We start from the raw sequence: 24,796 nt of genomic DNA on the forward strand, positions 1-24,796 counted from the left end.
CAGGAAGCTTACTTTTTGTTTAAAATAGCCATAGTGTTTGATTACACAAGGCTAAGTTATTTTTAATTAACATAAGAGCAGAAGGAACTTAGAGTAGCATAGTGAACATCAAGGGTGGGGGGAGGGAGGGAGGGACAGACAGAGGGAGAGAGAGAAAGAGAAGAGAAATGAATCCTTCGAATCCTATCAAATTTCCTCAAAATAAATGTGCATAATTAGCATCTGGATTAAGTCGCTATAATGAAACTACATGTCCTAGAAAGAGATATTTTTCATCAGAGTATTGAAATATTTATTACAGGAGTAGGCAAATAGTCCATCCTGCCTTGGAGCAGAATGACATAGGTGGTCCAAATAATTGATGCTCTCAGAGCCAAGGGAGCTATGTTCAGCTCTTTCTAGTGATTGCCTTGTTTTCCTGGAAAGAAAGAAAACCAAAACATACACACATAACAAACAAACAAACAAACAAACAGCACACTAGGGAGCAGAGGGAACACTCCAGATAAAATGAAGCCAAGAAGCAAACCTCCGTGTCTTAACTAAGATGAGAAAAGCACCTCATGCCTTGTGGATTCCTCAGAAAAGTGAGGTGGGGTGTTGTCTAGCACAAGTCTCAAACGTTCCCTTATATCCCCTCAGAGCAACTCACCTTTCTCTCTTGTGGGTTTGGGTCTGACCCTAGGAAGAAAGATACTGACTAAACCTATAAAAAGGCTGACACAAAATGCTTCTGAAAATTTTCAATGGCTGCAGACATTGAGCATAGTTTCTGAATGATGGAAAAGTTTTATTTAATTAACATGCGTTGTTTCTCTTAAAGCATAAGGAGGTGGCATATTTTATTTGAATCAGCTAAAAGAATTAACATCTGAGAGAGAGAGAGAGAGAGAGAGAGAGAGAGAGAGAGAGAGAGAGAGAGAGAGAGAGAGAGAGAGATTGAGAGAGAGGCTTTTCCTGCACTACTGAGACTTTGTAACCATGGAAGGGAAGGAGATATGTGTGCATCTTATCTGCACGATTATGAAAATGTCCTCTATCTTCAGAATGAAGCATGTCATGGGCAAATTAAGCCTTCATCCCATAGGACATTTCCTTCCATAAGCAAAACTCTCTTCCTAGGATGGACTTCAGCATTCTTACAATGCAGTTCTCTGACAGAGTCCTTTCCACTCTGGTTAACTATAAGGCAGAGAAAACCCCTAGCTCTTGCCACATTAAAATGCCTACTGTCAAAGTCAGGATGCTATGGAGTCGATGGCTCTGCATTGTATTACATACTCATGTGCCACGACTTTGGCTTCATACACCATCATGGGCACTGTGAAAGACTGACGCATACTAATGCGGTCAATGATACTAACATGAAGCATTAAATTTCTTGAAGCAAAATTACACAAGCAACACATCTCAAGCTTTACAGTAGGATTTTTGGTAATTAACCCTGATAATCCAACACCCTTTAACTAGAAAGGGCTGTCATCTGTGTTTTGTTCTAAAAGAAATAGCTGTTATCACTAATATCACAAAAAAGATTCATGCTGAATTTTAGTCAATATTAAATGAATAAATATTCATTAAAACAAATTTCTGTAGGATTGAAGGGTCAACTCACTGGTAGAGCGTGCATTTTAGCATACACAAGGCCCTGAGTTTGATCCTCAGGATAGCAAAACCAAATAAATAATAAACTTCATTTGCTATTTTCTGTGACTATTTGGTTACTACTATTTTTTTCTACCTGTAAGAGGACATACTGGGATCATGTGCTCATACTAGGGAGTGGTCCTCAGTGAGGGGGCAATTCCACATGTTGGATTTCTGTCCACGACTGAAGTAACAGGTTGTAAATTTGTAGAAGATGGTGTTGAGTCTCTGTCTTGTCTGGTTTACATTACATATCTTTCACAGGCTGTGAATTGGGATCAAATACTGGGTGGTCTGGACCTCTCCATCTTTTTGCCTGTTAGCTTTATGGCCAGCTTCCATCTCTGCTGTGCCCAATGCTGAGTTGCTTGGTTGACATAATGCAATCCTAGACTCTCTAAGACCATGAGGGAGCAACCTTTAATCTTTAGCTTTCCTAACCCCTTCACGACTTTTGATTTCAGATGCCTTCCAGATAATAATTAAGGTATAATTAGTCAACTGTCTCCCTTGTTGATTCACATTTGAACTTTCTTAGCATTTTCAAAATAACCAAGCACAAATACTGTCTGTACAATAGGAGAGTATTCTTTCAGCTATCAAAGACTTATTTGCATAATAAACAAAGGCTCTATTTTAGCTGCTGAAGTGAAGAAGCAACTGAACTCTTCTTAAGGATGTAGCTATAGCCAAGCCTAGTCCATACCTTGGTAAACATGGGCTTCCCGTGCTGTGTGACCATGGCACACTGGTCGCAGTCTACTGTGATGGATGAGTTGTGGTACGACTCCTTTGAGTGTTTAAGGATGTAGTACAGGTCTGTCACCCCTCCTTCAAATACGGTGCTAAAATAACGGGGAATGAGGGTCCTGCCGATAGCTGCGAAAGAAACAGAGAAGCAAGCCATGAACACACATATCCAACCAATACCACAAACCCAAACCGTGGGCAGCTGGATGCAGTCATCTCAAGAAACCATGCCAAGAGGCCATTTCTCTTTCTAAACAGCCATGACCCATCTGGGTTGAAAGTAATAAACCACAACCCTAACTATTTGGGAAAAATGGGACCACCATCTCACGGAGGTTTATGTCCATGGAAACCAATAAAATAAGATTTAATAGTTGGAAAATAATGGAGAGAGTGGACTTACTCGTGGAGCTTCACATACATTTTTGAGTGAACATATTTTATGAAAAACAAAAGCCAGCCAACCTGCATGAAATGTTCACTGTGCTATTTTCATCTTAATTACTCAACTATGTGCTTTGCCTTTTTAAGTAGCAAGGGTATAAATTTTAATATCATGATGCCTTTTAGATTGTGAAATATGTTGGCATTTTATCGTTGGGTCTTCAGAAAAAGTAAAAAAAAAAAAAAAAAAAAACCAGGAAATAGCTAATTAAGATCCCTCAAAATAGACCAGAAAAAGTTTAGTATGAAGTTTTCAAAGTCATAGGGCTTGTAAATAGTCTTCATCTCATGTATGCACATGTCAATAAATTTGCCTTTTCTAACATTGTGTCTCAAACTGCTCTGAGGAATGTGAATCTCTGAGAAGTAACCTCATTATATTCAGGTATCATAAATGTGTAGATTCTAACTTTTCTATCTGCTTTGGAGCTAGATAAGCATATATCAAGGATTAACGGGCCCAGTTAAGAGAACCAGCTACCCTTGGCCTGCTGTAAATTGTTCTTGTCCATTCCTTTCGAGTTTGAGCTGAGTTTTCTGATATGTGATGCCCCCCAACTCAGGACCAGCACTCACTTCAGCAGTGATTTGAATCCTCTTAGAGTGGAAATCCCAATTCATAAAATCAGGAAGCTTGTTTATGTGCAAATTTTAAGGCAAAGTCCTAAAACCACTCTCAAGAAATCCAAGGGGTGTTAGTTAGTTAGTTTGTTTTTTAAATAAATCTCTCACATCCATGAGTTAATATCCCCATATAGAGAAATAATATTTAGGATAAACTACCAATGAAAGCTTTAGCTAGTAAAGATCACACACCGTTTCAGGAAAGTTTAGAATATTTAATTTCATTTTGAAAGCATCACTGTTAATCCATCCCATATGGATCTATAGCTCTTTTGTACACAGACTTGGGGTAAGAAGTATAAAGAGAATCTCCTGCCCAACTGTTCCTCGACATGATCTTTAAAGGATCCACATTCAGAGAATGAACCTTTGAATAATTTATGCTGTTGTTATTGCTTCCTATTTGCTGCAGGTGAGATTAATCAACAAGTGTGTGATGAGCAGTCTGGGATTTGGGTGATGCTATCCCAAATAATCCTTATGTATACATTTCCTAAATACTGCCTAATCCCAAATACTGAATGCTCCTTCTCTGAATATCAAATTCAAATGAGGGTAATTTGAGTCCAGCACATCCCACAGCAAATGCATAGCTATTATTACAAAGGAAACTTTACAGTGCTGGAGACCTTATTGTATTTCGCCAGACAGATAAAATTAATTGAATGTACTTCAAATGTTCTAACTTAAAGTTAATTACCATAAATCAGCTCAAGTATTTTGACAATTTGGAATCTGTACTATTAAGAATAAATACACAGCACAAAAATGAAGTTGATGGGTGAAATATTTCACCATAACTTCCAAGGAATTGTCACATTAAAAAGGTTACGGCAAATAATTGCCACTGGATTCATCACATTGCAGTTTATTCTCTACAAATCATAGGCAGTTTAATTGCTCTATAGTGCACTTGGCTATATATTAACATAGTTTTATTCACAGTCTAAGAAAAAAGTAAATGGAAAAAGTTTGCGTTTCTTTAACTTTAACCCTAAAATTGTAATGACTTCCTCAATTCCAGACAAAGCCCAAGTCATACAGAAAACATATTTAGAATGGAACATGGCCCTGTGTATTGAATAGTTTGTAATACTATAGGAGGAACCTAGAGACCAGCATGTGCTCTCAGGCACACTTCTCTTGTGTTTTATGATTCCCAGCTCTGACATGACCCAATAGTCCCTTTCTCATCTGGAGGCTGCCACTTAGGAGGCCCTGGTGAACCTTGGCAGTGCTGGCCACGCTGGTTTATGCATTGTCTGTCCTCTATACTACTACTCTGGTCTACTCTGGTTCCTGTACTCTGCTTCATTTAATAGAACACAACATAGTGTGTCAAGTATCACTTTGGGAAAAACTAGAGGGTACTACTAATAGCTTGGGGACTATGCCCAGCGATCCTAAGGTTATTGTACTGTGAGAAGCCCAGCCAAGGAATGTAGAGGGGTGGCCTGAAGAAGAGAGCCCTCTGGCCACCTCTCAACACTCATTTTCAGGAGTGGGACCATCTCAGAACTAAGTTAAGAGATGGGAAACAAAAATAAGATTCTCCCTGCAAGCTATGTCCATGAAGAAATGATGACTGAGAAGAAACTAGCTGCATTTCAAAATCCTTTCCTGAATAAACAGGTAGCTCTCCCACTAAAAAACGATAAATAGTGGGCATATAGAGGCCTGCACACAATGAGAAGGCAAGCCATCCGGTGTCAGTGAACTGACTTGAGCCCTTATCTAGGCAGGGAGGAGGCCAAGGTCACCCCTCTGAAGGTCAGTTTGTACCCTCCTGTTCTTCTCCCTCCTACTCTTCTTTCTTGTTCTTTTTCCCTCTTCCTTCATTTCCCCACTCCTCTCCATTTTGTCCCAGGATAGTTCATTTTAAGCTTCAGTTGTTTGGAAATAGAGAAAACTTGGTTCACTTGTCCCATTCCCATGTGGAGATGGTAGTAAACAAGGATATGTGGTAAAGAGAAGTGATGGAGAGGATCGATGAGGAGAGCGAACCGAGTCTCTATTTGCCCACACACTGTGCAAAGCTGTAGGAGATTAAAAGGGATGTCAGAGGCTGTATTAGTTTCCCACTGCTGCTGTAACAAATCACCAATGAATGCAGTGGCTTAAAACCTCTCAAACATTATTACCATAGAGTTTCAATGGTCAAACTCAGGTCTTGCTCAGCTAATGAAACAGCATCAGCAGCTGTGGCTTCCCTTCAGGAGGCTCTGGGGAAGCTGTTTACTTGTTTTGTCTTTCTCAGCATCTACAGGCTGCCTACATCCTTTGTTTATGATTATTTCCTCATTCATAAACCTAGCAGCAGCAGGTGGGGTCTTTGTAAGGAAGGCTTCTTTTCTTTCTTTCTTTTTTTCTGGCTTCCATATTTTATGCTTGCTCTCAAGCCATTGCACTGGATCCACACATACAATCCATGATAATCTCCCCATTCCAAAGTCCTTATTAGTCGGTTCAGGAAGAGTATTTGGCCATGTGAAGAAATATTCATAGGTACAATAAATTAGGATATAGATATCTTTGGAGAGCTATTATTTTGCTTACCATAAAAAAGATGCTAGATAAGATCATACATTTTGTAAAGGAGACAGTGATAAGTTGTGTGTAGAGCTAGGTGTGGTGGCTCATGCTTATAATTCCTACACTGAGGAAAATGGGGAAGGAGAGGTGCCATGAGGCCAGGGTGGGCTATAGAGCGTGTGGCTTTCTCTCCAATAAATAAATAAATTGGTAAAGCATGCAGTGATTGAGAAATTCACTGGAGCCAAATCCACATGTTCACAATCAGCCCACTGCATAGCCATTTATTTGCTCTGTGAACATTCTCTGAGCTTGGAGCAGGTGAAGAGCTGCTGAAAGCACAAACCCAGACCTTCATCAGATCTATCAGACCTTTCTATCAGGAGAGTTAACAAATATCTAAATGTACGTAACACAGTGCAAGAATCCAAATTTAAACTCGGATTTGTGATTTGGAATTGTTCAACTATTTCTTCTGAATCCTGCACCCAATACACAGTTTTATACAGTGGAGAAACACAGAGATTACCTTTTATTATATTAAACCATGTAACCACACAGCACAGTCTAAGGAAATACTTTGAAGATCTGGACACATTTAGATATTCAGTGATCTAACTCATCAGCCACACCCGTTCTGAATCGACTTAGCTTCACATGCATATGCTAAACTTACCCTTTACATCTATGCTTTAATTCCTGGAACAAAAATAATTTAAATACTGATATGCATAAATCTCCATTGCTCCCAAGAAGAGGTTCTAAATATTCTTTGAGTGAGACTAAGATTACAGCAGATAATAAAAAGCATTCTGTTTTTTTAACAAATTTTGATAAAAGTTAGGAAGCATTGATGGGCAGAGAATCAGGAACACAGGAAGATTTTCTGTTACATATAATTGAAATATACTACATATTATTTATGTATGTGTTCTTGAGAGAAAAAAAGAAAATCACATATTAAATTATTCATGCCCTGGAATGTTTACAAGAAATGTTCAAATAATCTTCTACTATGAGGTAAATACATTTAGTCTGGGAAGAGCTGAACATCTATTCATATTTTAGATGTTGAGACCTGGACTCAGGTTCCTTATAAAGTTTCCATTGTTTTCCCCTCTTGTTATCACTGGTACCATCTTCCACACTGAGAAGCTGGGAGTTCTCCCTGAGGAAGTTGGTAGGTGCACCCGGTCAATGTTACTCATAGATAGTAGGATTCCTAGAGCACACTTGGACTATTAATGGACACATTTAGAATTCAAATGGTATGGGCTAGTGCAATAGACCCATTAGTAAAGTGGTTGAGGTGAAAACACAAGGATCTGGATATGCTTCTTAGAACTCACAAGTAAAGACATGGGGTACACTGAGAGGCAGAGACAGGATGGGGGTGGGGTGGGGTGGGATTCCTGAAGGGCTTCCTGAGAACCAACTTATAGTGAGAGACACACTCTCAGAGCATGAGTCCACAGAGGCACACATGTCCTTCAAATGAAACAGTTCCTGGGGGTGGAAATTCAATGAGAAAACAAAAGCTATTAATGCATTCTTCCCAAAGCAGGAGTTCTGCTATCTAAAACACTCGATTCCTTCTTTCAATTTTCTATCTATCTATCTATCTATCTATCTATCTATCTATCTATCTATCTATTATAAAAAACTTCCCTCAACACTTATTGAAGTTTATAGGTAATTCACAAGAGAAAAATCATACACAGAAATAACCACATGGGAAAGTGTGGTAATGAAAATACAAAGTTAAAATACTAAATAAAATTCTTGTGAGGTTGTTATTAAATAGTGTATGCAAAAAGTCTTAGAAGAATGGATATTGAGAATTACTCTCTCTCTTGCAATCCTCAGCTCATTCAAAGTCTTCTATGTGTGATTCAACTTTGCTAGGTCCCCTGGTCAAACTACAATTTTAAAAGTCCAGAGGTCACTTGCTCTGAACTTGTTTAAATCCATAAAGGAACTGTTGTTCGATGGGAGAACACTTGATTTGGGGGCCGTTTTGTTACTAACTTGGATGCTGTTAATTTCTTTTTTACAAAGACAACTGAATTCTAAAAGCTAAAAGAGATTGACATTTGATAGAAATGGGGAGTTAAGCGGTAGAGCAGGAGCTAACAGTGTAGCAGGATGACACTTCGGTGTTAGTTAGCTAAAGATTTTACAACAATGAAGAGAAAACTGTATAGCTACACATCCCTGTTTCCATAAGGGCAACATTAATTATATTAAAAACATTGATTATTTAATAATACTTACAGTTTTTCTGAACATACCCATGAGTACATTGGATCTAAGCTTTGGTTATTTGGACCATTCTCCAACAGTTCCTGTGTTTCATAAATGCACATAGAAATTCTCATGCCGTACAGTGATAATGTTAGGTATTAAGTGCAGATTCATTAGATTGTGGACTCATTTGTATTCATAAATCTATGAATGTATTACGCTAACACATAAATGATAGTGTTTCCAGGAGTGATCAAAACAAAACAGATAATTTCACACTCAGAAAATAACCATTATAAATAGTCAAAACAATGGAGCTAAAACATAAGACTTTGACAGAGGTGGTATGTTTCAAGCCATATTCCCTCGTTTTTGAGAGGGAGAAAGCAAGACACACTAACTCCATGGCTGTCGTAGTTTCCATTCTAATATGGCTTTGATTTATTTTCTCTACCAAAGCAATTTGATTTCAATATCTTCTCTCTAAGGATATATCTTGCTTTTTCAAAGATTCATTCATTTCCTCTATGCTTACTAAATGCCTGCTAGAGGTGAGACATTTGTTCTAAAAAATATTCAGACAGAGGCTTATGGTGGTAGCAAATAGTGAAGGCTAAGGCTTGGAGCTGAGTCTTCGCTGAAAAAGATCACGTGATGAATGTGATGGGATCCAAGTCTAGAGTTCAGCAGTAACAATGGGTCTTGGACAGAAATGAGTTTGGATCAAATGTGCCTGATGGATTATGATGTCACCCAAAAACCCAATAATAATAATAATAATAATAATAATAATAATAAGCCATCGTGATAGGTACACTATCCAAGAGATGAAGCAGATAGGTAAAGTTAAGTGTCAGAATCAGAGAAAGATTAAACAAGGACTTGCTTTTTCTTCTATAACATGGTACTAAGAGGTTTTGGCCAATGACATCCTAGACCGAACATTCCATGGTCTTCCTGCATGTATTATTGGATAGCTAACATGGTCTTCAAGTTCCATATGGATCTTTTTTATGCTAAGAAATGTCATTAGGTATTCTGTTCTGCCAGTGAGTCCATCAGTTCGTTAATTAAAGACGAGGAGATGAGTGTCACTGCTGCATCTGGTTTCATTCCTCTGATGCGTGGGGCTTGATGACTGTGCTGCCACGTAGGCATTCAAACTTTAGCTACACTTCGTAGCTGATAAAATTATTTCTGCATTCTTTACTTTTTAATGTCAAAAGTTTTAATACTATACATTAAGAAATGATGAGCCTTCAGATTCTTTTGTTAAATTCAAAGAATTATGAAGGATTGGCTCAATTAAATTTAGAAAGAAAGCACTGTCATTTTAAAAATATTCCAGTATAGGAATATTTTTATTCCTAGGAATAAAAATATATATTCCTATAGGAATAAAACTTAACTATCTTTTTTTTTGTCTTCAGATTTCCATAGCTATCTGCAGTGTTAGGAGTAGGAAAATCGTTGTTTCCTAGATATTATAAAATATTTTAGAAGTGCTGAATGGCATTGTAATTTTTAATCAAAGCATACATTCAAATTCATGTATTCATATAGTTTTTGGACTAAGCTTTAAGTTTTTGGTTTTAGTCAAAAAACTATATTAATATAAAAGTATTCAATTGACTATATGTTTTGATTAAAAATATGGTTAAAATCACAACCTCATTCAACATATGTAAAATATCCAAAAATAATGAAAAATGCCCTCCATTTCTCTCTTTAATTTTTCAGTGTTTTTCTTGTCTTGCTACTGTAGCGGTAAGAGAGGCTTCAGGAGGAAGCTGAAGTGTTGAGGAAGTGGACCTTCTTCCTGCTCTATTAGCACACGTAGGGATCAGCGCAGGGATTAGGGGAGTTCTATACATTGTGGAAGTCCTTGATTTCATTATGCTTTGCTCTTGAATCCTGATACATATTTAATTTGATCAAACATCTTTTCAAAACTACTCAATTTTCTTTTTAGAATTTACTAGTATACTTTTAAGTATTGAACAACATTTATACTGAGTACAAATTTTAATATTTATTCATATGCACCTTTATCCAAAGCTGAATCAATTGTTACACAAATTAATATATACATTTGTTGCGGAAAATATTTTTAAAAAAAGAACTGCAAGTTCCCGCACTATACCCAGCTACGCTCTGCCTGTGGTCCCGCCGCCTCTAGGCCAGCTTCTGTATGGCCATTCCTCCCAGCTCCAGTTCGCCTACCTCAGTGCCACCTGTACCTTCTCAGCCATCACCCCCTGTGGTCAGTGGTCCCAAATTCTAGTAATCCAGTAAATCAAAAAACTCTAGAAGCTTGTAATTAATCAGTCAGATTTATATATTAATAAATTCTCAATTCACAAGATGCCCACACAATAATTTCAGAACCAATTGGTAATGATACAAGCTGCCCACCTAGATTAAAAAAGTTATTGCAATTATTCTATCCCTATATGATATAATAGCTACCTGGGGCTATTTAAAGCCACGGAGAATCTGAATTATCCTGTTTGTCCACCATCTTCCTCCTCCTCCTTCTTCCTTCTCCTCCATCCCCATCTCTGAAACTCTTCACTCTGCCTCCCCTCTCCCCATCCAATCACTGGGTTCTTGTTGTATTCATAGGAAAAGTGATTGAGCAGGGAGAATTCTGCTGCATACATTTATTTTCCCTTTAGCATATATTAGTCAAAATAGAAGTCTGTTGTGCTACTGTACTGAGAACTAAATTACAGGGCCAAGATAGGAAAAGACATATAGCTAATTCTAGTGATGGCCAGAACTATTTTCTAAGATTTCTGTAATAATAAAACATAGATATAGCTGGCTACATATTGAAATATGCTTAATGTGTTTCCCAGATCGAATAGGAATGATCTCCACTCATGGTGACACTGATTACATTCTGACTAGTGATTATGAATGGCTCTTAACATATGTGGCAAAAATAAAATATAAAATACTAACAATTATTTAATAAATGCAATTAGGTTATCCATGATTATATTTGACACTCTGATTTTTAAGGCCAGCAATCTGATGCCCAGAAAAGTAAAGCCATGCAGCAGTTTAGTATCTGTAGATTTTCTAGGTTCTGATATAACTATACTGTTTTTTAATTTTTAATAATAATTTTTATTTTTGAAATGATAATATAATTTTACATCATTTTCTTCCTTTCCTCCCTCCAAGCTACCCCATGCACCTCATTGCTCTCCTTCAAATTCTTGGCCCCTTTTCCTTTATTTTTTGTTTTACACACACACACACACACACACACACACACACACACTCCTAAATATCTAACTATAACCTACTCAGCCCATAAAATGTTACTTGTGTGACTATAATCTCAGGGCTGACACTTGGTATTAGATAACTCTCAGCATTTCCCAGTTGTTTATAGCTCTATGTCTGAGGATAAGGTCCTCTGAGCTTTTTCCTTTCTTAGGATCCTGGGACTCACACCCAAGGCCTTACACATGACAGAGAAGTACCCTGCTTCTATCCTAGGGCATTACTCTGTTAGTCACATAATAATCCATGTCCAAGAAAGCAGCACTGTGTCTTTCAGGCACTTGCTAGGGGCTCACTAGGCCTGACTGTTCTCTGGACGTGGAGTGGACAAGGAAGCAGACCTTACTTTCTGTTGGGGACTGCTTTGCCGCAGGGTTCAAAGGTCACTTCCCTTGTTCTCTCTATTTCACAGAATAAGTCTCCAGGTAGGAAATCTGCCTTTCAACGTGAGCAGTAAAAACAGGCTATGTCTAACTTGTGCCCTGTCTTCACCCTTGACATTGTGGTGCCAGAGGCCCATCACATGAACACCACAGTCTTCTTCCTGAATGCTTTGGATGGAGGAACTTTGGTATATGTTTCCTGGGCCTCAGAAGTGACACGAGGGGAGTTGTTACATCTGAGGAAAATAAATTTGAACTTTGCAATTAAAAAAATACTTTGTAAGGGTTTTATGAAACTAAAATAGCAAGGCATGTTTGTGTGAACATCTACTACTAACACAGACACTAAAAAGTTTCAAGTTTCCTGGATGCTCTATAGCCAACAATATCTTCAGCACCAGTATTCATCAATGCCTTCACCTCAGGTCGTGTTTGATAGTAATGTCACTTTGTCTTCTACATATTTTAATTATACATACAGACATATGACCCCCTCTCTCAATATATATATATATATATATATATATATATATATATATATATATATACACTGTGTGTGTGTGTGTGTGGTTATATATGGTGATTAGCTTTAATATCTAGTTGACTCATAAGCTCTGGGTAACTTTTCTGCCTGTGTCTCCCATCTCTCCTTTGGAGTGCTAGAATTACTGATGCACATCATCACACCTGGCTTGTTGTTTGTATTCTTGGGATGGAGCTCTGGTTGCCTGGCACGCACAGAAAGCCTTTTTACCACCTAAGCCGTCGCACAGAATTTTAAAGTACCATCTGAGCATGGCTGTTTTACTTATTATTTGGAGCTTCCATATTGAAAGACATGGAGAATATTTTCTGTTTTGCTTTAAACAAAGAGAATGGAAATGCATGTTTCCATTTTACTAGAAACCAAGAGTTACGCTTTGAAGGGTTGCCACCAACTTATTCCCATTTATTACTGTCAAATTTTACAACTTCCACCATTTAGGTCACAGCATGTGTCTGCCACCATGTCAGTGATCATGTGTCAGCGGTGATGGTTGTTAGTCACCGGCATTGGCTTGCTAGGCAACTGCTGTAGATGAACCATCTCCGCTGACTGCTTCCCGTGATCTCCAGCATTTCATTGCAAGCCGCTGACTTTGCCGAAGTGAAAGCAAAGCTGCAGCCTTGAGAAGTAAACTCATTCTTGCGTTTTCTTGCCCCGAGGCTCCCAAAATTCAGGAATTCTCATGAAATCATTTCAGTATGTTTGACAGAGTTGTCCCAACTCAGCCCGGCGGAGACAACCAGAGTTATTCCATTTCACATTTGAATATCAGCATATTTTATCTGGCTGACAGAAAAGCAGATGTGTGCTTGTGATTTTCAACTTAATCCAGGCCAGGTCCTAATGGGCTTTAGCAATTCTAAGAGTGGGGAAGAAGCGATGTTGTTTCTGCTGAGGGACGGCAGTAGGGCGAATCCTGGTCCTCTGGAGGGCTGCCTGTCATAGCAAACACCCCTTCACAGGTGTTAAGTAGGAACTAAGATGCACTCTTCTTGTACGTAACACTTTTTGCAGGGGTCTGAAGTCCAGAAGGACTTTGTCTGGTTCAAAGCTAAACTAGCTGGAGCTCAGAGCTCCTCCTTGGCTTCATCTCCTTGCTCAGCATTGTTTGCACATATGATGTCTTCAGAAATCTTTCTCTCCCATTTGATCCACACTCTTAGGCATCCTCAGGTCCCACTGTAGTGTGGTACCCTCTGGCTGAGCAGCGTCTTTTTCCTTTCTTTTGCTAAGGTCTCCCTTGCGCACTCAGAGCAATTATAAATGTATACGAGTTGTGTTGTGCATCGACGGGCTTCCATTCACACACTGGCTGCGCCCTTTAGATATGTTCTGAGCACAAACAGAGGGCCTTTGCCTGTTCAGTTCCAGATTCTTCATCTGTCCAGTAGGGCAGCAATGAACAACAGAAGAAAGCAGTTAGGTGTACTAACAGCGCCCATGAATAAAGGGTCAGCACAGAGCACAGTTGGGTTAAATATGCACTGATTTACTGCTCTATCTCCCCTACTCCATGAACACAGACTTCTGAGCTGTAATCCTTAATTTTACTGAGCTGTAATCCTTAATTTTATTGTCTGTCAAGTGTAGTTCCTGGAAAACATTCCTGCAACATTTAAGTATCACAGCACATTTGTGATGTAAAGAGCTACTTAGGAGATGTTTGGCAAACAAATGAACGTGGACTTGGCCTGTCTGTTTAGATAGTCTGCCAATTTTAAGCCTGCTATGTGTACATATGGGTTTCCTGTGCAGAGGTCAGGCCACGTTCAGTTCAGGGTTAGGGACTACAACAGTGAGAAAAAAACAAGTCCTTATTTGATTTTTAATTTTTTTCAAAAATATTTTACTTTCCTTTTTCACATATGTGTATGTATATTTGCCGGTGTATGTTTAAGTGCATATGTCTACAGGTACCTGTGGAGACCCAAAGAGGGCATCGGGTCCTTTGGAGCTGGTTGTGAGCTGTCAGACATGGTGCTGGGACTTGAACTCTGGTCCTCTGGAACAGCAGGGAGATCTTTTAACTGCTGGGCCATCTCTCCAGCACCCAAAACAGAGATTTTAGGGCTCCTGTTTGGAATCCTCACATTTCAGTGTTCAAGTACAAAAATGATGTGATTTAGAGACTAGCCATTTTGAAAGACTAGAGCTGAATGTTGGGTTTTGCAAAAAGAAAGGCTGCCTCCCACCTAAGGGGCAGATGGGGCTTCTGTCTCACATGCACGTATAGAATTCCCAGACATCTAACCTCCATATGGAAAGCACACTGTTTCGCTAAACAGTCCAAGTCAGCATTCCGAGGACATTTTACAAGGAAGCTAAAGTCCTTGGAAATGAGAGGCAGTAAAAGAAGTTGAGTTTCACATTCCAAAGCGATCTGCTACCGTTGCTCTCCACATTCCAGAGCAGTCCATAGGGGCCTGTGCTTCTGACCCTTAGATGGTGTCAACGAGGAAAAGGACAGCCATTCAGACAGAATTAAATGTTGCCTAGGCTTCCTGGCAGCAGGGTAGAATGGCTGACTGTATCCATGAGTCTCACAAAACAGCACAGGCGCCAGCTGCTGGGGCGGATGTTCTGTGTATGACTTTTAGTGAAGCTCAAGGATGCAGGCAAGAAAAAGTACCGCTGGGCATCTAGCAGGCAAAGACTGGGCATCTAGAGGCTGGTGCTTGCGCACACTCACTGATTTAAATAATGCATGTACCTTGAATTCCCACCATTGTCTAATCCATTGTTTAAAGCTCCCATTTCTATTCAATGATGGTGCTGAGGCTCAATCCATGAGATGAGTCTTTGGGACTATACTCTACTGTTTTGGGGAAGACAGAGGACTTTCTGATGAAGAGATATGGCAAACCAGATAGATACCCAGCAGACATCAGGATTGAGAGTAGGGGGACTAAACCGGCATAGGCACAGCTCTGGTCTCTTCTCTGGCTCCTCTCTCTCTCCTGATGCTTTATGTTTCTGATGCTGTATGCACGCTGGTGTGAAGGGAAAGGAAGACTCATGAACTTGTCTGCTCCGAGATTCACTAGGCCTGACCTCAAGCAACACTAGCTCAGATCCACCCTGCCTGCATGTCAGTCCCAACTTTACCTTATAGTGGTTGTGTGAATCTGTAGTCACTCCAGCCTACGCCCTTTCTCCACTAAATAGAGATGAGACTAGCATCGGCTTCACAGGGATGCTAAGAGGGTACAGTAGTCCTTCTTATCTGTGGTAGATGATTTCCAAGGTTACCCCTGGATGTCTGAAAGCATGGATAGTAGTACTGATTTCCAAACATGTCTTTTTCCATCTACACACACACACACACACACACACACACACACACACACACACACACACACACACAAGACTAAGCTTAATTTATAGATTAGGTACAACAAATGGCTAGTAGTAATAATTATTAGAACAACAACAATTTCCACTATAAAAACTGTGTAGATGTGGTTTATCTCCCTAAAATATCTCATTTTACCCATCCTTCTTGTGATGTGATATTATCCAATGCCTATATGATTAGAAAAGGTGAGGTGAACAATACTTGCATTGTGACTGCCTGTGCTAGGATACTACCTAGGGTTCCTTTACACAAGCAAGGTTATAGTGAGGTGGGTCCAGTATGGACACACTAAACAATGTGATGCCCTGTGTGAGCCAGAGTGGGAACAGATGTGACCTCATTATGCAGTTTAGAAAAGAGAGCATTTTAAAACTTAGGAAAGATTGCAAGAGACAGAAGTTGTAGATGACTATGGCAAAGCAGTTTTCTGGGCACATCAGGGACATTGAACTCATGGCCATCGTGGCAGCATATATGAGACCTGGGTAAGCTCAAGCCAGACAAAATCTCAGCATGAAGAGAGTGAGGGAGTGCACAACCCTACTCCTAGCTGAGGAGTTATTGGTGATAGCAGCTAGGGAGAGTTAGTTGATTTTCTTTAAGAGTTTGGTCCCTGGTATGTCAACCACATTCTATTAGATGGCCTAATCCACACTCTCAAGACACAGTGGTGCTGGGCAGGAAAATAGTTCCAGTATTGATGCTGGGTCTTATTTATGGCACAGACTCAATATATGCTTGCCGAAGAAAGAAACACACCTTGAAATTCATGTCACAACAAGAATCATGTAAGTCCAATCTGCATTCTTCTTCTACATGCTGATCAAGAACAATACATTTTAAAGCATTTTCATAGATGAACTTCCTTCCACTGTGGCTTCTGAGAACTTCAAAAGGTGCATATACCTTACTTTCTGTCTTTCAGGCAACACTAGGACTAACTCTGTTCCCTTGTCCAAGATCCCTAAGATTAAAGGCAAGAAAAGAGGACACTAAAGGTACAGTCTCCAGCTCATTTGTTATTTTCTCAAGAGTTTGGAAACCCTTTGCATAATCCACATTTGAATGATGGCTAGGATGTACCTTAATAACAGTTCTTTAAGATTCTCCTTCATCCACCCCACCCTCGCCCCGTTTCTTTTATTTCAAGGCTTTTGTTATCGGAATTTCGCTCTCTCCAGAGGGAACATTTTAGCAGCATAGGTTTATGACTACCGTAAAGAAGAAAGTTTGAAAGGCAAAGCCAGACGCGATCCTCGGCTTTATAACAAACTCCTGTCAAAACATAACAAACCGCAGCCAGACATGAGCCACAGTGACAGAATGCAAGACCATAAAGATGATGGAGATCAGACAGGACAGGCACTTTATAGAAACAAACACCTTCTTTGCAAACAGATAGGGTGAGCAGAACACAGAAAAAAAACCAAACTCTCTAGGAAAAAAATGGTCAGAAGAAATAAGGACAAAAACATAAAATTCAAATGACAGTCCAGTCCAAGGAGATAAACCCAAAGCAGACAAAGAATCCAATTTTACTAAATCAAGCTGACATCTCCCCCTGACTTTAATTGACCTGGTAAGCTGGATCCTGAACAAACATAAAATTAAGCAGCAGTTACTCCCAGTGAAGAAATAAGCTGCAGTACTTAGGTGTTGACATTCCACTCTTAGGACATACCTTGGTTTTGTATAGGAATTGTGGGATCATCTGTCCCCTTGGAGGATGCCACCGAGGACCCAAAGTGTGGCATAAGGCAAGTGGTATTGAATAGCACTAAGAATTATCAATGGAAGATTCTGGATCTGAAGTTGGGTCCTGTGCTGCCTACAAACACTAATTCAGGTTGCTATAATGCCATGGGAAAGGACGTGTAACTAATACACGTGGCTAATCGGAATGCAAAGAGTCACAGCAAAACCTCTCCGACTAAGTAAAAAGCATTAGAAACGCTGCCCTCTGTTTGCGGAAGACCTTAGTGACCACAGCTTGTAGGCTTTGACAAATTCTTCTTGCAGTCTTTTGGCTTTCCTCTACTGGATATTCTTTCTGGATACTCTTTACTTCTCTGGACAATGACTTATTTTCACTACCAATCTGGTAAATAGTTTCTCACTTGCACAAGCCAGACAGACAAGGTGTACCTCTCCTGAGCCTCTGTGACTAGCCTATACGTCCTGCTGTGCTTCTCAAACTTAGAAGATATCTGAGGAGATGCTGGGATAAAGATACCCAGATCTAGTATCTTGTTCAAGAGTACTAGGGATATAACCAGAGACTGATGTTTTAAGTACTGGTTAAAGTCCTTTCGATGCAGGGCTTATGGGATATTCAGCATCACTCTGCTCAGTTTGAATTGTCTCTATGGCCTTTAAAAGGATGTAGGTTCATAAGGATTGGCACTTGATCTACCTTGTACATAGTTAACATTCTTGGGATTCTCAGAGCATCTCTAGTGAGTCCAAAAAATATCTGTGCCTCAGTATATATTTACCCATGTGTATTGTATATGCTGCACATGTGTGTACATGTCTGTGTATATCTATGTGGACACAGTTATTAATTGAACATGATATGCTATTGTTCTTGGCAGGTTACAGAGCCTGCAGCCTGAAGTTGACATCCCCAACTCGCCTCCATTGAGAGTGTGCTGGGAGAAGCGACAGGATCTTAAAAACAAAAGCAAATATAAACTTGTCTGCTTCTAACCGTTTTCACCAAGGGGCAGCTGTAGACTGGCTTCATCCTACCAGAAAGTCCTCAGGTCTCACCTTGCTGGAGGCAGCAGGTGCACACTCTGAGCCAAGGAACTTGATTCATCAAGTGAGAAACTCCCATGTAACACTTCTACTGAGGGATAAATATTTCTACTCTATACAACAGGAGAGAGAGACAACATTGTAAGAGGATAGGAGGGAGTAGTTTTAAAAGGCAGTCTTCGTTCTAACATCCCATACTCTCAAGGTCCAGAGACTACCCACACTTCACTTAACAAGTGCCGCGGTTTACCCAAGGGTTATGATGGTAGGGTTTCTGGGTGACAAATTGGCTGAAGATGAGGGAATTTGCACCAATCCAAAGAGGTGATTCCTGGAGCCACCAGGCCTGTGTGAGCTGTATGAATTGATAAGCAGGGTGATCATTTGTGCAATTTCAGCTTGTGGAGATATGAACAGTATCTCACTGGTAGGTAATATCTGTTGTCATGCATATGTTTTATAGCCCCCAGAGCTCTCCCTTGTTTTTGCAAGTTGCTCATGCATATCTTTGAGGTTTTTTCCTTGGCTTCATGTGGGGATTTGGAAAGGTTTTCTTCTTTTATCAGAGAAGTTCCTATTAAAGAAACATTAAAAAGGGGTAAAAAAAAACCCAAGGTATCACATTAAAAACATGAGTGGCCATGTCATCACTACTTTAAATATCATGGGAATATTTTAAATGCGCATTTTAATATATATAGCCAAGACTGTGCATATCTTGAATATGTCAAATATATTGCTTTCTATGACCAAATAATTATCAGGATTGGAGTATAATTATTTGTTACACCTCTCTAGACCCTGGCTGCCCAAAAGTTCAGGGAGGGAAAGGGTCATCTCCCTCTCCATCAACACTACATCTTAAATGTTCAAAGAAGTGCCTGGCAGTGCTGCCAAATAATTAATATATTAATCTACCATACTGAGTTCCTCACAGTTGGAAGATCAAGTGGGCTTGGAGCCAAAGCAGTCAGAGATGATCCAGGAAATAGAATGGTCTTATTATACGGAAGATGCAAGCACGAGGAGTCAGATGAGAGAGAAGTTCAGCGTATTTGAGTTGATAAAACACAGACAATGTAGAAAGGGAAACCAGTAGCAAGTTAAGATGAGTAGAAAGAAGACAAGCTTAGGATAAGGAGCATGTATCCATTACATCACTGTGCTGCCAAGAAGTAGTGTTTCTGACTCTAGGGGCCATCCCTGACTCTCTGACTTCACTCTTCTCACCTGGAGAAATAGGGAGGGCAAAGAGTGACAGAATCTTCTCAGAGAGAAAGTAGGCATGCAGGGCATGCTCCTTCCCTTACTTATTTTATTTTTCAATAATTTTATTTTTATTTTATGTGCATTGATGTTTTGACTGCATGTATATCTGTGTGAGGGTGTCAGATCCCTGGAACTGGAGTTGTAGAGAGTCATGAGCTGCTGCTGCTGTGTGTGCTGGGAGTTGAACCCTGTGCATCTGCTATAGTCTTAACTGCTGAACCATCTCTCCAGCGCCTGCTTTTGTTCTTTTGTTTTTCTCATATACATGCTCTGCAGGAAATGTGTGCTCTCTGCCCAGCTTCTCCAGGAAACAAAATCAAGCAGAAATAGTGGCTCAGTGTGTTTGGCTGTCTGTTCCAAGATTCAGTGTTGGGAAAGGACTTTGCCTGCATTTTATTCTAGTAATTATGTGTACCACAATGATGCATGGTAACTTTTATATCTTTTGTCTTCATTGTCTTATTTCTCAATTGGCTTGGATCCTATGGGTTGAAAAGGCATCATTTATTGAGATCTGAACTAACTACCAAATAATTCCCAAGAAAGTTGTAACTTGTTCCATTCTACAAATACTTTTTACATCCATATAGAATGATGTGGTGGTTCCGAGAGAGTATAGTAGTAATCAAGAGAAAAATTTAAAGATGGAGTGGGGTACATACATACTATTATGGTGTGCAGAATTCTATAGTATATCTACACTCAAGATAACAGAGTATCTCTGCCTTGAAGATAAGAACTCTGCTCTGGTCTTGGTCTTGATTTTAGTGCCAAGAACAAGGCACTTTCTGGAGCATCATTCTAGGATAGTCGATATGATGATTAAATGGATGGAAAGATGGGTAAACCCTGCAAATGATAGTGTGTTAGTTTTAATGAGAATGGCTCCCATAGTTTGTGAAATGGTTTGCAGTTTCATGAGGTCCCATTTGTCAATTCTCGATCTTACAGCACAAGCCATTGCTGTTCTATTCAGGAATCTTTTCCCTGTGCCCATATCTTCAAGGCTTTTCCCCACTTTCTCCTCTATAAGTTTCAGTGTCTCTGGTTTTATGTGAAGTTCCTTGATCCACTTAGATTTGACCTTAGTACAAGGAGATAGGAATGGATCGATTCACATTCTTCTACATGATAACAACCAGTTGTGCCAGCACCATTTGTTGAAAATGCTGTCTTTCTTCCACTGGATGTTTTTAGCTCCCTTGTCGAAGATCAAGTGACCATAGGTGTGTGGGTTCATTTCTGGCTCTTCAATTCTATTCCATTGGTCTACTTGTCTGTCACTATACCAGTACCACGCAGTTTTTATCACAATTGCTCTGTAGTAAAGCTTTAGGTCGGGCATGGTGATTCCACCAGAGGTTCTTTTATCCTTGAGAAGAGTTTTTGCTATCCTAGGTTTTTTGTTATTCCAGATGAATTTGCAGATTGCTCTTTCTAATTCGTTGAAGAATTGAGTTGGAATTTTGATGGGGATTGCATTGAATCTGTAGATTGCTTTTAGCAAGATAGCCATTTTTACAATGTTGATCCTGCCAATCCATGAGCATGGGAAGTCTTTCCATCTTCTGAGATCTTCTATAATTTCTTTCTTCAGAGACTTGAAGTTCTTATCATAGAGATCTTTCACTTCCTTAGTTAGAGTCACGCCAAGATATTTTATATTATTTGTGACTATTGAGATGGGTGTTGTTTCCCTAATTTCTTTCTCAGCCTGTTTATTCTTTGTGTAGAGAAAGGCCATTGACTTGTTTGAGTTAATTTTATGTCCAGCTACTTCACCGAAGCTGTTTATCAGGTTTAGGAGTTCTCTGGTGGAATTTTTAGGGTCACTTATATATACTATCATATCATCAGGAAAATACAACTCAAAACAACCCTGAGATTCCACCTCACACCAGTCAGAATGCCTAAGATGAAAAATTCAGGTGACAGCAGATGCTGGTGAGGATGTGGAGAAAGAGGAACACTCCTCCATTGTTGGTGGGATTGCAAACTTGTACAACCACTTTGGAAATCAGTCTGGCGGTTCCTTAGAAAATTGGACATAGTACTACCGGTGGATCCTGCAATATCTCTCCTGGGCATATATCCAGAAGATGTTCCAACCGGTAAGGACACATGCTCCACTATGTTAATAGTAGCCTTATTTATAATAGCCAGAAGCTGGAAAGAACCCAGATGCCCCTCAACAGAGGAATGGATACAGTAAATGTGGTACATTTACACAATGGAGTACTACTCAGCTATTAAAAAGAATGAATTTATGAAATTCTTGGGCAAATGGATGGACCTGGAGGACATCATCCTGAGTGAGGTAACACAATCACAAAGGAACTCACACAATATGTACTCACTGATAAGTGGATATTAGCCCAAAACTTAGGATACCCAAGATATAAGATACAGTTTGCTAAACACATGAAACTCAAGAAGAATGAAGACTGAAGTGTGGACACTATTCCCCTCCTTAGAATTGGGAACAGAGGGTATGGGGGACTTTTGGGATAGCATTGGAAATGTAATTGAGGAAAAGATGTAATAAAAAAAAAGAAAAGATGTTTGAAATAAAGACAAATTATGCACCTAGGCAGGAAGATTACAAATCTATTCAAAGAGACTCCTGCTTCATTTGCTAATGAAGTTTCTTGGCACAGACAGCCAGTGAAACCCCAGAACTACAGCAGGTGACAGGGACAGCTCCTTGGGTTTACTTGAATGATCCCGGCCCTACTTGAAGAACCAACAGTAGAGGTTTATTTCAAACCAGAGGATCGACAAATTGGACTATACATTCCAAGAGATAACCATAGAACAAAAACTGCAAAATGTCTAGCACCTAGGAGCCTTTCATTTACTATTAGTTAAGTGATGTACATAAAACAGACACATGTTTTCAAAAAGAAACACCATCTTTTTGTAAAGTACAAGTAACACTGTGGTTAGAGTTGTAGGAAATAACAGTATTGTATTTCCCCATTTACATCCTAACTCCTTGAAATCTTCAGATTGCCTTAGGAAATAAGAACAAGATATCAACAATAGCTACCGGCAAGATCTTTGTGGAGATCTGAATAAAATTTTTGGAGTGCAATTATTCATTGAAGACAGAACGTATTTATAGGCTTGAAGCAGGAAGAAATAGAAACAGATTGAAATACACCCAAATTTAAAGTCCTAAGAATTTTAAGCAGTCTACTTGTGTTTAATTTTCTCTGTTGATTTTTTTGCACCAAATCATGAAGACAGAAGAAATTTTATGGAACTAAGGCGCATTTGCGAGTGAAGAAGAAAGTTCAAGCTCAGGTCATTTTAAAGACTCAAAATTACACCAAAGTGTTACAAAAGCCTACTGTTCCAAACGATGTGATCTTCTATAATGAGTTAAGAGTTCTGTATAACTTAAGAGGTAAGAGTAACTGACTTCATTGTGTTTATTTTTCTATATTCATCTGTGCACACTTAACCAGCCCTAAACATTACTACTACTGCTTTCTAAAGCCAAGTCTAAGGGCAGAATTCAAGGTCCAGGGAGCAGACTTTGTCTACTCATTCATTCCTGACTCCAGTACCCAGTCTAGTTCCTGGCACAGAACTGGAACTCAGTAATTATGTACTGAATAAAAAATAGATGATGACAGAAATTAATAACTTTCATGAAGAGTAACTTAGGGAAAGATGAGGAAGAAATAAGATATTCCAAGTAAAGGGGGCAAAACTGTTCTGCAGAGATACACCTTTTATTTGCATAAAATAAATGAACTTAAAAAGCAATGACTAGCAAGGTGTTGCCAATTTAAATGATACTAAGAGGTTCCTGGATAAAGCAACATAGTGACTGGAGAGTTAGTATACCACACACATGTTTTGAAAGTTGCTTCAAGTGTTAAGTATATTTTATAGAGCCTTGAAACTCACCCTCCTAATCACCTCTACCACTATTATGCATCTGTGAAAATTATGGTCCAGACCCACAGAGGAAAGGATTTCCTATGGAACTGAGCTGAACTGAACTGAGCTGAACTGAACTGAACTGAACTAACAAGATTCTGAACTTAACAAACAGATTTTTTCCTCAAACTAGTTATGTAATAGCAGCAACAGCTTATGGTTCATTGCCACCCCTTCACAGTCCTCCCTGCTTATTTTAGCTTAACACCTATACCAACACCACCACTGATACTAAAAATGATATTAATAGAGAAGATTTTGCTTGGTAATAGATTCTTAGCTGCTCTCATGTAGATAATGGTAATGATGTAAGGTGCTGGTTATATGGTTCAATGGTTAAACTTGCTTGTCAACAAGCCTGATGACCCAAGTTCAATCCCTGAGACCCTCAAAGTGGAAAAAATGAACTAATTCATACAAGGTGTCTTCTAACCCCACAATCATGCATGAGAGATATGTGTACACACACACAAATGCATACATACTCACAGTAAATAAATGTAACAGATTCTTCTAGAAGGAAATTTGTGAGCTGATAAGTTAATATGCTCTAGCGTAAGAGATATTTCCACCATCTACGTGCATCATATGACATCATGTTGTAGGCCTCAGGTATACGATTGATAAAAATGATTTTATGATGTAAACTAATGAATAACAATGAAAATAATATTAGCAATAGAAAAAACTTCTTAGTATGTGCCCTTCATTGATTTGAGCATTGCAATCAATCTGTGTCCTCCAGGGTTCTCAGAGAATTCTCCCAGAAGATGTTCTTATTCACATTTCTTAAGGAAACATCAGATTCAAAAACGAATCACTTCATCCATCGTCCATCTTGAGCTATCACTTTCATTGTGCAGGCACAAGGTGTTTATGAGACTTCTACATTTCAGTTAAACTATGAGCACATTTGTGTCCTTTCCCTGGCCCCCATCACCTCCATCACAGTACAACTGACACCATTTTGGAAACCAAGACTACAAAAGGCAA

The 24,796-nt window shown here is 39.3% G+C and overlaps 1 protein-coding gene across 7 annotated transcripts in view; it reads right to left on the bottom strand.

Moving 5' to 3' along the window:
* The window catches only part of Ldb2 (LIM domain binding 2), a 347,148-nt gene that overhangs the window by 75,989 nt on the left and 246,363 nt on the right, over window positions 1–24,796 (bottom strand). For all 7 annotated transcript variants that reach the window (XM_021162308.3, XM_029477483.2, XM_021162307.3 and 4 more), the window contains exon 3: window positions 2,354–2,526. In XM_021162308.3, coding sequence (XP_021017967.1) covers window positions 2,354–2,526 — 173 coding nt within the window. The remainder of the gene's footprint in view (window positions 1–2,353; window positions 2,527–24,796) is intronic.

The sequence above is a fragment of the Mus caroli genome, unplaced genomic scaffold (assembly GCF_978045245.1).
Source record: "Mus caroli unplaced genomic scaffold, Mus_caroli_1 scaffold_4, whole genome shotgun sequence".
In the NCBI taxonomy this organism is placed as follows: Eukaryota; Metazoa; Chordata; class Mammalia; order Rodentia; family Muridae; genus Mus; species Mus caroli.